The 15,473-nt window shown below is 35.6% G+C and overlaps 1 protein-coding gene across 1 annotated transcript; it reads left to right on the forward strand.

Annotated features, from left to right (window-relative positions):
• The first annotated feature begins 527 nt into the window (after positions 1 to 527).
• Positions 528 to 14,647, forward strand: agxt2 (alanine--glyoxylate aminotransferase 2). The gene is made up of 14 exons (XM_079846780.1): positions 528 to 740; positions 2,058 to 2,146; positions 2,257 to 2,447; positions 2,662 to 2,785; positions 4,634 to 4,728; positions 4,884 to 4,977; positions 5,816 to 5,909; positions 7,031 to 7,131; positions 7,782 to 7,874; positions 9,540 to 9,672; positions 11,081 to 11,169; positions 12,123 to 12,272; positions 13,849 to 13,947; positions 14,207 to 14,647. The coding sequence occupies exons 1-14, from the start codon at positions 641 to 643 to the stop codon at positions 14,306 to 14,308; spliced, it is 1,554 nt and encodes a 517-aa protein (XP_079702906.1). The 5' UTR covers positions 528 to 640; the 3' UTR covers positions 14,309 to 14,647.
• The last annotated feature ends 826 nt before the right edge of the window (positions 14,648 to 15,473 follow it).

Genomic DNA, 15,473 nt, shown 5'->3' on the forward strand with positions numbered 1-15,473 from the left:
ATTTTTATGGTAACACTTTACAATAAGGTCTCATTTGTTAACATTAGTTAATGAACTAATAATTAGCAATACATTATTTATTAATCTTTGTTATAATTTTAGTTAATAAAAATACAGTTCACAGTGCATTAATAATGTTAACAAATACAACATTTGATTTTAATAATGTATTAGTAAACTTTGAAATTAACTTTAACTAAGATGAATTATTGTCAAGTGTTATATAATACTAATAATATTAGTTAATAATAATAAAAAGCCTTTTTCCCATAGGCTACATTAATTTGACCCATCTACAGTATACAGTATTTTATATTCTGGAGATTTACATGAACTCATTTAGCATTTCGTGGATACAACCTGATAAGACTGAACAAACTAGATTTGGCATAGGCCTACTTTTAGCCACATATTAAATGTAACAATTTAAAATCCAAACGAACAGCACTTCTCTGTGAGTGTGAAGGGACGGACCGGACGACACTTCTCAGTGAAAAGCCTCGAGACAGACTTTACCCTCACATGTCATTGGTTGAGCCCGACCCTCCCCGAGCACTCTTTGGGGAAGAATTCGCCGCTTCTCAACACTTTGGCTACATTTTAGATTAGTTGCAGAAGAATTGTTCTGAAAACAGTAATAATGCATAAAGTTTGTTCTCGGCTGCACGGCCCGTCTGTGTTGGGGAAAACGGATTCGTGGAAATCCGTGAACGTTTGTGTGGAATTCCACAAAGAAGGCGGTAAGAATGCAGTGTTTTTGTCTCCACATTTAAAGTGACCGGAACATTAGTGTAATGTTTTGCATAATTGTGTTGCGTATTTATACTCCGACCATAACGGTCCTGTCATAACAAAAAAGGACGAATAACAACAGTATATGCGTTTGCTCTGGTTTGAACATTACCATGACAATACCACGGTATCTTTGATGACGAATGACTGCCCTGTCACCATTATCTATCTATCTATCTATCTATCTATCTATCTATCTATCTATCTATCTATCTATCTATCTATCTATCTATCTATCTATCTATCTATCTATCTATCTATCTATCGTGCATCTGGAAAGTATTCACAGCGCTTCACTTTTTCCACATTTTGTTATGTTAGGGCCTACAGCCTTATTCCAAAATGGATTCAATTTATTATTTTCCTCAAAATTCTACAAACAATAACCCAAAATGACAATGTGAAAGAAGTTTATTTGAAATCTTTGAAAAAAAAAAAACCGAGAGAAAAAGAAAATCACATAAGTATTCACGGCCTTTTCTCAATACTTTGTTGAAGCATCTTTGGCACCAATTACATCCTCAAGTCTTTCTGAGTATGATGCTACAATCTTGGCACACCTATTTTTGGGCAGTTTCTCCCATTCTTTGCAGAACCTCTCAAGATCCATCAGGTTAGATGGGGAGCGTCAGTGCACAGACATTTTCAGATCTCTCCAGAGATGTTCAGTCAGATTCAAGTCTGGGCTCTGGGTGGGCCACGCATTCACAGAGTTCACATCCACTCCTTTGTTATCTTGGCTGTGTGCTTAGGGTCGTTGTACTGTTGGAAGATGAACCGTCGCCCCAGTCTGAGGTCCAGAGCGCTCTGGAGCAGGTTTCAAACTTGGTTCCAAACTTCTTCCATTTACAGATGATGGAGGCCACTGTGCTTATTGGGACCTTCAATGCTGCAGAAACTTTTCTGTACCTTTCCCCAGATCTGTGCCTCGATACAATCCTGTCTCGGAGGTCTACAGACATTTCCTTGGACTTCATGGCTTGGTTTGTGCTCTGACATGCACTGTTAACTGTGATACCTTATATAGACAGGTGTGTGCCTTTCCAAATCATGTCAAATCAAGAAACATCTCAAGGTTGATCACTGAAAACAGGATGCACCTGAGCTCAATTTTGAGTGTCATGGCAAAGGCTGTGAATGTTTTTTCCCGTTTTTTATTTTTAATAAATTTGCAAAGACTTCAAACAAACTTCTTTCACGTTGACAGACAGACAGATAGAACTGTCCCTATGCATTTCTAAGCACTAAAATGTACCTCTGCCCAGGTGTGCTATGCCAAAACTCAGCAGTGAAACACACACCACCTGTCCTCCCCCAGATTCCCCCATGTGACTATAAACCTGAGCCATATCAGGTAAGAGGTTAATGTCTGGGGGCATTCATAATAATTCACATGGAGAAATCAAATCATCAAATACACAGAGAAATCAATTTATCTTTAAGCATGAATGAATTCTCCTATAGGGCATGTCTAAAGGCCGTTTACTAGAGATTAGGAAACACAACTGCAACCCCATGACCATGAAGGTCACATATTACAAGAAGCCAGTCTTCATAAACCAGGGTTACATGCAGTGGCTGTGGGATGTGGATGGAAGACGCTATCTGGACTTGTTTGCGGGGGTGGCCACCGTCAGTGTAGGACACTGTAACCCGTAAGGTTCAATTTGTTGCCATGCAACATCTTTATTTGTTTATTTCATGATTGTGCATTATAGTTTGCTTGAAATTAAATAAATGACTGCAATTAGCCTAGATTAATTACTTGTTTCTGCATGTTATTGCCCTGAGCTTTTACATGGGCTTAGTTTTTGTTTATGAAATGGTGTTAGCTCTAAAATCGAATCAGAAGTTTGAATGTGGTTGCAGGAAGGTGACACGGGCAGCCGAGAAACAGCTAAGGCGTCTATGGCACACAACACCCATCTACGTGTACCCACAAATGCAGGAGTATGCAGAGAAACTTGCCTCCCTTTTGCCAGACCCGCTGAAGGTATGTTTTCACTGCTGGAAGTGGAAGGTTGAGCATAGCCGGATTTCAAACTGGGGTCCGGGCTGTTTTGTCTTAGGAAAAGTATTAAAAATATAATATACTGTAAATGAAATAAAATTAAATGACTAATATATATATATATATATATATAAAAATAAAACCATAAGCAAAATGTTATTATTAATCAATAAATAACAATAAAACAAATCAAAGGATCTCCTCCTTATATAATAAAGAAATGATAAATATACAGAAATTGATGCTATTACATTTCATTGTGCTTTTTAATGTTGGAAATTAGATTCATTATTTTTATTGAAGATACAAAAAAAATAGGGAAATTGATACAAATTAAATATTGTCCAAATTATGTTATATATATTTTAAAAAAAATTACAGTATCCACCTTATTTTGCAACGTGAAAGTAAGCTATTTTTTGGATACTTTTGATTCATTAGCCCCTATAGGTAAATACGAAGAAAATAGCACAATGCACTAAATGGTAATCCGTTTGTGCTACACACCAGTGTTTTTACAATTACAACAATACATTTAAAGGGATAGTTAACCCAGTCTGTCATTATTTACTCACCCTCATGTCGCTTCAAATCCATAAGACCTTTGTTCATCTTCAGAACACAAATGAAGATATTTTTGATGAAATCTGAGAGCTTTCTGACCCCGCTATAGACAGCAACTTCATAACCACTTTCAAGGCCCAGAAAGGTAGTAAAGACATCTTTAAAATAGTCGCATACGTGCGATGCTGACGCAGGAGCCGGCCAATACTGAGCCGGCGTTCTGACGTAGAACCCGGAAGCGCTGCACTGTGTTTACTACATGAACAGCGTCAGAGACTGACATGGAAGAGAGGAAATTGTTTGCTTTTTGCACACAAAAAGTATTCTCGTCACTTCGTAACATTAAGGTTGAACCACTGTAGTCACATGGACTGTTTTAATGATGTCTTTACTACCTTTCTGGGCCTTGAAAGTGGTAATAACGTTGCAGTCTATGGGGGGTCAGAAACTCGGATTTAATCAAAAATATCTTCATTTGTGTTCTGAAGATGAATGAAGGTCTTGGAACGACATGAGGGTGAGTAATGACAAAATTTTCATTTTTGGGTGAATTAAGCCGTTTTAAACAGCTGAAAATAACTGGAAGCGAATGACACCAGAAGCTCTAACGTTAAAAATAAGGTGGATAAAGTGGGTCTTTAAACATGACAATATATAGCTGCCTTTATATCATAGGAAAGGGGCTATTTTTAAATAAAAAAATAAAGAAAAATAAATGAATACTTTTATTCAGCTAGGATGCATTAAACTGATCAAACGTGACAGTAAATACATTTAGAATGTCACAAATGATTTATATTTTAAATAAATGCTGTTCATTTTTTTATTAATCAATAACCATGAAAAAATGTATCACGGTTTCCACAAAAATATTAAGCAGCACAACTGTTTACAACATTGATGATAATAAGAAATCAGCATATTAGAATTATTGGAATGATTTCTGAAGGATCATGTGACACTGAAGACTGGAGTAATGATGCTGAAAATTCAGCTTTGCCATCACAGGAATAAATTACATTTTAAAATACATTCAAATAGAAAATAGCCATTTTAAATTTTAATAATTTCACAGTATACCATTTTTTTTCTGTATTTTAGATTAAAATAAATGCAGCCTTGGTGAACAGAAGAGACTTATTTCAAAACCATTAGAATAACTACCTACTGACACAAAACTTTTAAATGATAAATGTATGCATGCAGAATATGTTAATACTTTACATATATTTCCCTTTGTAATATTGTGATGGTCTTTTTTTCTAGGTTGTGTATTTTACCAACAGTGGCTCGGAGGCGAATGACCTTGCAGTGCTAATGGCCCGACTTCACACAGGAAATTTTGACGTCATCACTCTCAGGTGATTGAACTTATTTGCCAATAAATCTTTCCAATACCTGAACAAATGGAAGACGAGGAAGACAAGTTCTTGGGCAATCTGTTGGTGTCAGCTCAAGCAGCCCTGTTCAACCATAGATACAGTAATCACTGCATCATTTGTGTTTGTGTGCGCAGGGGTTCTTATCACGGTGGCAGTCCACAAGCGACAGGTCTGACGTCCAACGCAGATTACAAATATCCCATCCCCTCTTCTCTGGGCTGCCATAATGTACATCTCACACCCACACATCTCTCCTTCTGTCAGCTACCTGCTTTATAATGTGATATTCCTCGGTATCAAGTCCACAAACCAAATTATAAGAGGAAACATCAGAAGTTATTTTGGTGTATGTGTTTAATGCAAAAGTAACAGAATTACTGTCAGACCTCATGAGGTTTGAATAACAACCCAGTACATAAGATGATATCTGTGGAAGCTTGTTTCCGCCTTGGAATAAAACAAATACAGAAGGTAATTGCAAGTTTTTAATCTCACAATTCTGACATATTTATTTCTCGCAAATGCGAGTTATAAAATCTGAATTGCAATCTAAATATAAATTCGCAATTCTGAGAAATATAGCTGCAATTCTAAGAAATAAAGTTAAAAGACCCATACAAAATATGAATATATTTTATTTCAGCCTTTTATTTAATGATTTAAGTGCCATTGCAAAAAGAAAATAAAGGAAAAAAAGAACCCCAAACATTTTCTTAGACAGTGCTTTTTCTTTCTTTTTTTTTTTAAAGAATTAAAATATCTAAAAATCAGTTTATATATGAAGTTTTTCTTGAATTAAGTTTATTTTTCTTAGTTGCAAATAGTTTTTTTCTTGGTTTAAGCATAACATTTAGTGAGGTTTATAATCTAATTTAATCAAGAAAAAAAATTTAGTCTAATTCTCAAGTAAAAAAAAAAAAAAAAAAAGAATTCTGAGAATATAGAGCATTTTCATATTTGAAAAGCAGGTTTTAAAACTGTATGTGTTTGAGTTGTGAGATTTGTCTAGCAAAACTTTGATACATTTTGTGAGTTTTATTTCCTATGTGGGTTGTGTTGATTGTAGACCATGTGTCCCGATGTGTTCAGCGGCCTCTGGGGAGGAAGCCACTGTAGAGACTCTCCAGTTCAAACCATCCGAGAATGCAGCTGCTCCCCAGGTACAAACACACACAAATTAGCATAATGAGGACATATCATCGACTTCTACTGTTTTTATATAAAGCTAATAATATATTAGAAATCTACAGCCTAACCTTAACCCAAACGTAACAAATATATATACTATAAATATGGTCACACTTTAGATTAGGGTCCAATTCTCACTATTAAAGAACTATTAACTACGACTTTTGCCTCAAACTCCTAATTACTGCTTATCAATAGTTAGTAAGGTAGTTGTTAAATTTAGGTAGGATTAAGGAATGTAGAATAAGGTATTAATATGTGCTTTATAAGTACTAATAAACAGCCAATTTCCTAGTAATATCCATGCTAAGAAGCAGCAAGTTAATAGTTAAATTAACCCTGAACTATAGTGTTACCATAAATATATATTTTTTTTCTTTATGTCTATGTTACTGAAAAAAACAAACAAAAAACAAACAGATCTTCAAAATTAGTGATTCCCTGTTAAATACTGTAGCTAAATAAGATGTGTTTAAAGCACAAGGTATGATTGTCTCATTTGGTCAAAACATTTTAAGCATCAGGAAATTTCCCAATTAAACTGTTTAAAAAAGAAAAAGAAAAACCGGAAGTTGCAAACGGCTTTTCTCCAGTGTTGTGACGTATTTCCCAGTGAAAAGGAATATTTAACAGAGGGCGGGGTTTTACTCTAGCGCTCCTCCTCTCCATCTCTGCTCATAACAGACTAACATTTTGAGGGGAGTGGTTAAGCGTTTCCCAACCCAAGCCGTCAAACCTACATCAGAGAAGGAACGCCATTCCACACCGGAAGTAACTTTTCAGACTTTGATTAAAGATTACGACGGCAAACAATTTTTTTCTGTGTATTAACTTGCACGGATTGATTTTTCACCACAAGACTAGTAATATGCGCTAACAAAGTAAATAGGGTCAATTTTGATTTCAGTTGGACTTTAAAACCACTCAGAACATCTTAGCAACACCCTGGCAACCACTCACAAGGCCCTAGCACTGTTGCAGCAAGTTCTGCACAAGCACCACTCGCATTTTCATCAAATCCAGCTCTTATTCAATTGTTAGCACAAATGTCATGTATCATAGATTGCGAATCTCTGTTTCTGTCTGTTTTCAGGTCACTGTCAGGCGAATGATATGTATATCAGTCAGCTCAAAGAGATGCTTGCTACAACTGTTTCCAATCGTATTGCTGCCTTCTTTGCAGAACCCATCCAGGTTTTATTACACCATACATTACACTGAATCTGTGTAAATGTAATTATATTCACAAACAAATGCTCTGAAAATATAAACTGCGTGTCCTAAAAGATCAGCACTGAAACTGCTGTAGTTGAATATACTTCAACTATCACAGTTCTTGTCCAGTTGCAAGTATTGAGTAATTTGCGTCGTTCATATGATAAGTGGCATTTTAGCTGACAAACAAGACCACATCCATTACCCAGCACTTTGCTAAAAGATGTAATAAGTTAGTTAGTACAACATAAGTGCAAATAACTCGCATTTTCAAAGCAGGATGTCAGTATTTTGCTGTATTATGGTATATTGTAGCACAGTCTAGTTAATGGAAGATTGCATTTAATGTTTATAATTATATAAAATGATTCTGATCAGTAACTGCTTCCATTTTCATCCAAGTGTAATTAAATAAACAGGCCAGCAGCATCCATGGAAGTGAAGTCTGTCAATACTTTACATTATGTCTGCATTTTTAGATTTATTGCATATTTTTCCAGCCCTGACTAAAATCAACAAATATGCGATATGTTAGTGTACTGTTATAAAAACAAAATACCACTAACAAGCTCATTGCCCTCAAATATTAACATGTGACAAGTTATATCATGATTTTCATCTTTCTGCAGGGTGTTGGTGGGGCTGTTCAGTTTCCAAAAAACTACCTCAAAGACTCCTACCAGGTTGTTCGGGAGAAAGGAGGAATCTGTATAGCGGATGAGGTCTGAAGAATTTGCTAGTAAATCCTATTCTGTACATCAGTGAAGCCAAACATGCATGATTGGTGCTTCAGATAGTAGAGATGACTCAGAATTATCACTCTTATATTTTTTAAAAACAAACCCTAGGCTGCATCTGAAATCGCATACTCCCCTACTATATAGTAGGCAACAACAACAAAAAAAGCATGTGACAAATGTAGTAGGTCTGAATTCACAGTACTCATAAAACAGTTGGCAAAAGTCCTCAGATTACTTACTACCTCCAAGCAAGATTCTGAAGTGTTCTTAAGATGGACACTTTACTATCCCATGAGGCCATGGGAGAGGATTTGTGAATGGCTGTGAAGCGATGCAATTGTAGCTGGTAGTTCACATAATAATGACAATATAACGAATGTAGTACGTCCGGATTACATTCATACTACACACATTCATACTATATTGAAAATACTTTTTTAGCAGTCGTGAAGTAATTATTTAATCAAAATAAGTACCTACTCAGAGTATACTATTTCGGACGCAGCCCTAGTGAAATGAATACTATGTCACTCTAATGCAGTAAACAGATATACCTGTGCTGTTTCTTAGACATTTTAATTCAAAATAACATTTTAGACAATAACTGGACAGTTCTTGCTGAATTAAAATGCAAAATTTGCTGCATACTGCCTTTTATGTTTAAAAAAAAAAAAGTGTATGACAATCAATACATTTACAATTATTTCAGACAGTACGTAACCTAATAATGCACAAGTGCTGTCCGATTGTCATCTTAAAAACAAATTGAAATGGAGGTTTAAGTTAAGTGCATTGTTGTTTACAGTAAGCATACGTTGAGTTAAGATACCTTTTTCACAGTTCTGTGTCTTAGGACTCTTGTTTTGATGTGTAGCTCCTGGACAACAAGGACAACACCAGACAACACTGGTGTTTAAATGCATAAGATAACCAACGGCTTGAACAAGGAACAGGTGAAAGTGATTAGTAGCTAATGAGATTAATGAGAGTAACTATGGAAACAAACCAGGCACTAAGGAAACAAGGCTAACACAGGAAGTAAAACACAGAAACCATGAGAACAGGAATTACATATCAAAATAAGAGTCCTAACACACAAAACAGGGGAACACGAAATAGGAATCTTAACACTTTGTTGTATGTCGTACAATTTGACAAAAGTTGTCCAGGTATTCCATGCATACACATAATTTGCATACTCTCCAGGCATGCATACTGAAAAAAATATTACTATATTATTACTATGCAATTACCAAACAGCCCATTTCAACTGAAGAACTGTATGTCCAATGCAAAAACTGAGGTACGCAGAATAATTAATTAAAAAAAAAATGTTTTACACAAAAACACTTCCAAAATTGAATCAATTGTTTTATTTTGTTTTACGCCTTTGTGATATGTAAATACTTGCTTTATTCCTGCACTGCAATAGTTTTTTGGTGTAAGATTTACTTTTCACTGTAAATTGCTAGTAAATTTCACAAATAATAACAAAGAAATGGCAAGTGACACAGTGAATTAAAAATGAAATGTTTAAGTATTTTCTTGAAAAACATACTGCTCTAATCTTTGTACTTACAGCTTTGAAAAATCACAATTACAGTGTGAAAAAATATATTTTTTTATTGGTATTTTTTGTTCTTTTAGGTCCAGACTGGCTTTGGCCGCACAGGGAGCCACTTTTGGGGTTTTCAAGGACATAATGTCATTCCAGACATGGTTACCATGGCAAAGGGCATTGCGAATGGCTTCCCGATGGGGGCTTTAGTCACCACAGCAGGTGAGGCTAGTGCTTATTACTGTTAAATCAGCCAAATTCTGATTAACTTATTGTGTGATTTGCTAATTTAAGATATCAATGGGTTTTTAAAATGTATTCTGTTTTAGCAAGTTTGCGTTCATAGTCTAATTGAACTGCCTTTAGACGTGGAGACACACACACACTGAGTCTTATTCTTCGAAGTTTAATGAGGGGCTATGCAGAAAAGGGAACGGTGAAACAAGAAGCAGCGCTATGAACCCAGTAGTTAGTTCAAATTTAAGTTCCCACATGGCAGTCAATTAAAATATTATCCGAACAAAATTAACCACAAATTATAAATTAAATCTCTCTCATGTTGCATTAATAGGCTCAACGTTGTGTTCACCTCAACGCTTTGTGACTTTAAAAAGCTCTGGTTGAGTATTTCATATTGTAAAGCTCTGCGTTAAATGCAGGATATTCTTTTTTTTTTAAGAAAATTTTATTTGAGATAGCGCTCCTAATGTGGTACCACAGGTCCACATTCACCTCATTCACACATGTGGATCAAATAATGAGTTCAAATTCCTCATTAGTCCCACATTCTTGACCGCTGAAAGCAGGCTGGAGTGCCACTGCTCACTTTCCTATTTTTTCATTCACTCTAATTGGTCCTCTGGCTCTCGCTGTTAGCTCTTTATCCTGTGAGAAGCTGAGAGAGAGAGAGAGAGAATTGTGTTAAGTCACATACACCCTGAAAAGTTTGAACACATCTAAAAAATACATTTCTGACAAAATGAATAAAACCTAAAAACTTAAAGCATCTTGTCATGAGTGTGTTATGCACATAGACTGTAAAAAATATGGACAAACGTCTGTGACGTCACCCATAGACTTTCTGAAGAACGGTTTTGAGGCCGTTTATGGGGGGTATGGGCGGCGCCATCTTGGAAAATCTTGGGAAATCCTAATGTTCAGAAAGGATACAGAGGTGGTATGATGTGTTGTGTCAGATCATGGCCGAGACGTCAAATTTCAGGAATTCCACTCGGCGCAGCCTATGCTCGTTATCAAGCTGTCAATCAAAGTTAACCACGCCCTTATTTGTCATACATTTTATATTTAAATACGATCTAAACTAACGAGTTAGAAAAAAAATTCACCCCCCTCACAGTTGTCAGGCACTCAGAACCTATCGAAAAATACAATAGAAGTCCATGGGACCAACCTGTAAAAACATGAATTTATGCTGTGAAAACGGACATTTTAACATGGGGGTCTATGGACATTTGCTCCCTTTTGGGACCTGCCCCTAGCGGATTTTCGATGTATTGCAGTTTTTCGCACTTCTGGGTAGGCTTCATTTTTCAGATTAGAATGTTGCCGCTTGGTTATGCATTGATTGTAGTTTTCAGCATTGATATCAATTGATTTGCGTATTTTGCAGAGATTGCCAGATCATTTGCGAAGGGAGTTCATTTCAACACATTCGGAGGAAACCCATTAGCCTGCGCAGTCGCCTCATCAGTGCTAGATGTAAGTACAGATCATTTGACTTTTTAGTTGTTAGTACTGTATACTGTTAGTTTTATTTATTTAGTTTTAGTGTCAGCAATTGTGATTACATAAAATGTAATTTTAAGTGTGATAAATTATAAACTAGATCAAAAATAAAATAAGAGTTGTGGTATTATGGTAAATAATTATTATGGTATCTACATAGTTGTGAGTGAGTAAACAGTGCTAGGTATAGTAACTGAATACATGTAATCTGGATGACTGGATTACATAATCAGATTCCAAAAATGAAGTACTTGTAATTAGATTATATTTCATTTTAAAATGCTCGTATGAGAATACGGTCATCTTTTTTATTGATTACAATTGCATATCAATCAGACAAATTTATTGATTCTCCCTAATTCTTTTTTTTTTTTTTTTTCTTAAAAATGCCTACTGCACACTCAGAGGATATAGATTGAGAAAGTCTTCCTGTTTTGGAATTGCACACACCGGCCACTAATCAGGTTACCACTGGATTTAGAGAAATAATTTCACTTTGAAGGAGACAAAGTTTGCAATTAAAAATTTCTCTATTCAACCCTACATTTCTATCTATGTGATAAATGAGTTAGGTCAAAGTAATCTAAATGTAATCAAAAAGTAGTAAGAATACATTTATCTAAAAAGTTGAAAGCTAATAGATTACATTACCACCTACATTTTTTTGTCATGTAATTTATAATCAGTAACGAAGTAATCTACCCAGCACTGATTATAAACTACTACAACAATGTACATCATAAAATATTTGGTATCAGCAATAGTGAATACATAAAATGTCATTTTAAATGAGATAATGAATAAACTAGAACAAAAATCTAAATAATAGTATAATGATGGATGGATGGAACTGCATTATTTAAAGTATTATATGATTCATACTAGCTAATAAATACTTGAAATTGAAAGCTGTATGTTGCTTTCAGACAATAAAAGAAGACAAGATGCAGGAGAACAGTGCTGATGTGGGGACATACCTACTGACCGAACTGGCCAAACTCCGGGACAAGTACGAGATCATCGGCGACGTGAGGGGAAAAGGTCTTCAAATCGGGGTGGAGATGGTCAAAGACAAGGTGAATGAATGAAAGTTACATGCATTTAATCTGTCTGTTTCACATACATCCAATAAAAGATTATCTACAATAAATATGCGTACTTATGACCTGCTGTATATGATTGGGATTAATAATTTGTAAGAATACAAACCATTTATCATTATCTTTATATGTTACCCTATCTTAAAAAGAATGAATGAAGCGAGTCTATATATTTATTTGTTATAGAAGCTAGCCTACATTATTTTCTGCCCAATGTCAGCAAGGATCCGCAAGTACAAACTCCCCAGCTTACGAAAACAGCATGGAGTACATATTTGTCAGCTGAAGGATCTTTAGTAAAGACGTTTCGTTCCACCTGAACTCATGCCTTGAATACACAAAGACATCTGGCGGTACACGTGTCCCACTGTGTACAGCTTTAATGATGGAAACTGCCTCTCATCTGATGCTGTAACCTCACTTTTACCTTTCAGGTTTGAGTGCATTAAGCACAAACTACTGCAGCTTGTCTTCTAAAAGGAGCTCAGAATAAAATTCATGTAGAGACAAATGCAGATGCAAAAGTATCTGCATAAAAACTGACACGCTTCAGCTTTAAATGTCTTAAACCCTCTTGTTTTGTGAATGTTAATCCCAATGACACCTCAGGCTTTTGCTCGCTTCAGAAATCAATGTGAAAATCCTTAAGCTTTGTGATTGTGCATTCACTTCATTAAACTTTATTTGCAGAGCAAATCATGGTTTCTTGACCTTGAGGTACGAGAAGAGTCGAATGTAGGAGTTACTTTAGCTCCAGATGGAATAGTTAATGATTCAGAGTGTTTGTTGTGAGTGTATGTCATTTTCCTCACAGGGAATGAGCAACAAAACTTGTTAGTCATTAACTACAGCAGATAGCAATGAGACAGCATGTTTGAACATTCCCAGAAACACACTCCGCTCTCTGCCGGAGTTAAAAACACCCAGCGAACCTCTCTTACCTATGGTTATTTACTGGAAACTGTTTGAGGAATGCGTCTAGAAAGATAATACAGACACACAAAGTACGCTTCAGTGACATTTCTGCAGATTTCCGTGCTATTAAAATGGAAATTCACTGATTGGAAGAAGTACTTAAAAAAGAACATTCACTCACTTTCTTGATTTTCTAAAACCTATTTGACTTTCTTTCATTAAACATGAAAGGAGATATTTTGCTGAAAGTCAAAGCTGCTGGTTTCCATTTAATGAAAGTGGAAGGTGACTTTAGCCAAGCTCCAAAAAGCACTGTAATATTGGTTCATTTCACTTTCTGTGTCTGTGTGTGTGTGTGTGTGTGTGTGTAAAACTGAGCAAAAATTGGAGCTTGGCAGTACTTTATCACTTTAATTATAATTACTTTATTTCATTTTTCCAAACATCTCCTTTAAGTACCAACAAAAGAAAGTCACATAGGTTTGGAATGACATAAGGGTGAGTAAATGACCCAAGTTTCATTTTTGAGAAAACTATTCCATTACATTTTCTAACCAAAAACATGTTTAATCAAGCAGCATACTTGAAATCGCTCTCTTAAAACCCACTTTGACATTTCTCTCAAACCCATGTCTAGGTCACCAGAGACCCGCTCCCTCGAGAGGCCATGGCTGAGATCTTCGAGGACACTAAAGACATGGGCGTGCTGATTGGAAAAGGGGGATTGTACGGACAGGTAGGCGAGGTGACAGGGTCTATATGTAAAGTGATTCGTGCGGAGATGGAACATGAATGCATGAGGTGTATAGCTGGGGATGTTGTGCAATGGAAAAGGTATTCCAGGGATTCGCTTCGGTCCTGTAGTGGCATGGTCGCTCAATGCCTCAGGAATCTTGCTTGTCTGAACTTATAGAAATAGTCACAGTAAGCAATGAATGTACACTAACGGGAACAGTTCACCCCAAAAAGAAAATAATTTTTCTTTCCTCCCCCAGACTTTCAGGATCAAGCCTCCTATGTGCATAACAAAAGACGACGCAGACTTCTTCCTCGCTATATTCAACCAGGCAGTGCTCAACTACATGGAGAGAAGATAAGACATGCAGAGCATGATGAAGACACATTGGCTCACATTTTATCTGGAAAAATTCACATTACAGAACAGGTCTGGGCAGTTAGTCTAAAGACCACTAAAGGCAACTAACACATTCTTCACACCTTCTTATCAGTTACTGATTTGAGTACACTATACTTCAGAAACGACTGACCATCTAACACCAGATCTTTTAAGTAGTTTCAAAAACTGGGACCAGTTCTACTCTCAAATCTTTTTGGAGACATATAGAAAAACATGAATAATTCTAGTCATCTTACCTTTATGTAATAAAGTAATTTAACAATTATTTGGTACATTAAAATGATTTCATTATATATTTTACACTATTGTCATCTCAATACTATATTCTAACAAAACACCATGATATACCCGGCATAACAGGTTTGTGTTGTTTTACAGGTACAGATACATCTTACCAAGTTTATATTGATTTTAACTGTCAGAATAGAACTTGAAAGATTTCCTTACGCAACAAACAAACTCATAATCTGGTACAAACTACCTTTCCAATAAGGGAATTGTTTTCAGGGCTGAAAAAAGTGAAAAGAATCTAACAAATGATGATTTCTTGCAATGCTAAATAAAGACTAAAGCACATTTGTAGACTTAAAAAAAAAGATTAAGAGATTTCTACAAATGTCTGTAGCTTTTTACATATACATCAACTGCAGGGTCGTGTCTAAAACGACACTGTTATAAATACATAAAACATGTTTGGAGATTTTCGATAGGATTAAATTCAAACCAGACCTAGTTCAAGTGACATTCATAGCTTATACCATTAAGGCAAGCAAGGTCATAAATAAATCTGTTGTCTCTTAAAACGTTATATATGAAGAGAAGGATATTTTTGTCCTGCAAAGACAGCAACTGTTTATTAAGCATCCGTTCTTTTTTTTCTAGTTCTTTTTGCGATCCTTTCCTGGAAATCCTCTGGTATTGTTTTGCATAACACTAAGCCTTTTTATACTGCAGCTGACCCGTTACACACGTAGTACATTAAACATATTTGAATGTTTAGCTTTTACCTCTTTACGATCTTAAACCCAATGGTCTTATTACTAATATTAACATTGTTGTGAGATTTTGCGGTTCATAGCGCATTTCTCCAAACAGAAGTTCCACCTTCCAAAACATTTCCAATA

Source organism: Squalius cephalus, assembly GCF_949319135.1.
Source record: "Squalius cephalus genome assembly, chromosome: 17".
Taxonomy (NCBI): domain Eukaryota; kingdom Metazoa; phylum Chordata; class Actinopteri; order Cypriniformes; family Leuciscidae; genus Squalius; species Squalius cephalus.

Excerpts from the sequence above, each read along its gene's own strand:
- agxt2 (XM_079846780.1), top strand. The coding sequence starts at position 641 with ATGCATAAAGTTTGTTCTCGGCTGCACGGCCCGTCTGTGTTGGGGAAA. Across the intron at positions 741-2,057 it reads GGAATTCCACAAAGAAGGCG|GTGTGCTATGCCAAAACTCA; the intron begins GTAAGAATGCAG and ends ACCTCTGCCCAG. Across the intron at positions 13,948-14,206 it reads AAGGGGGATTGTACGGACAG|ACTTTCAGGATCAAGCCTCC; the intron begins GTAGGCGAGGTG and ends TTCCTCCCCCAG.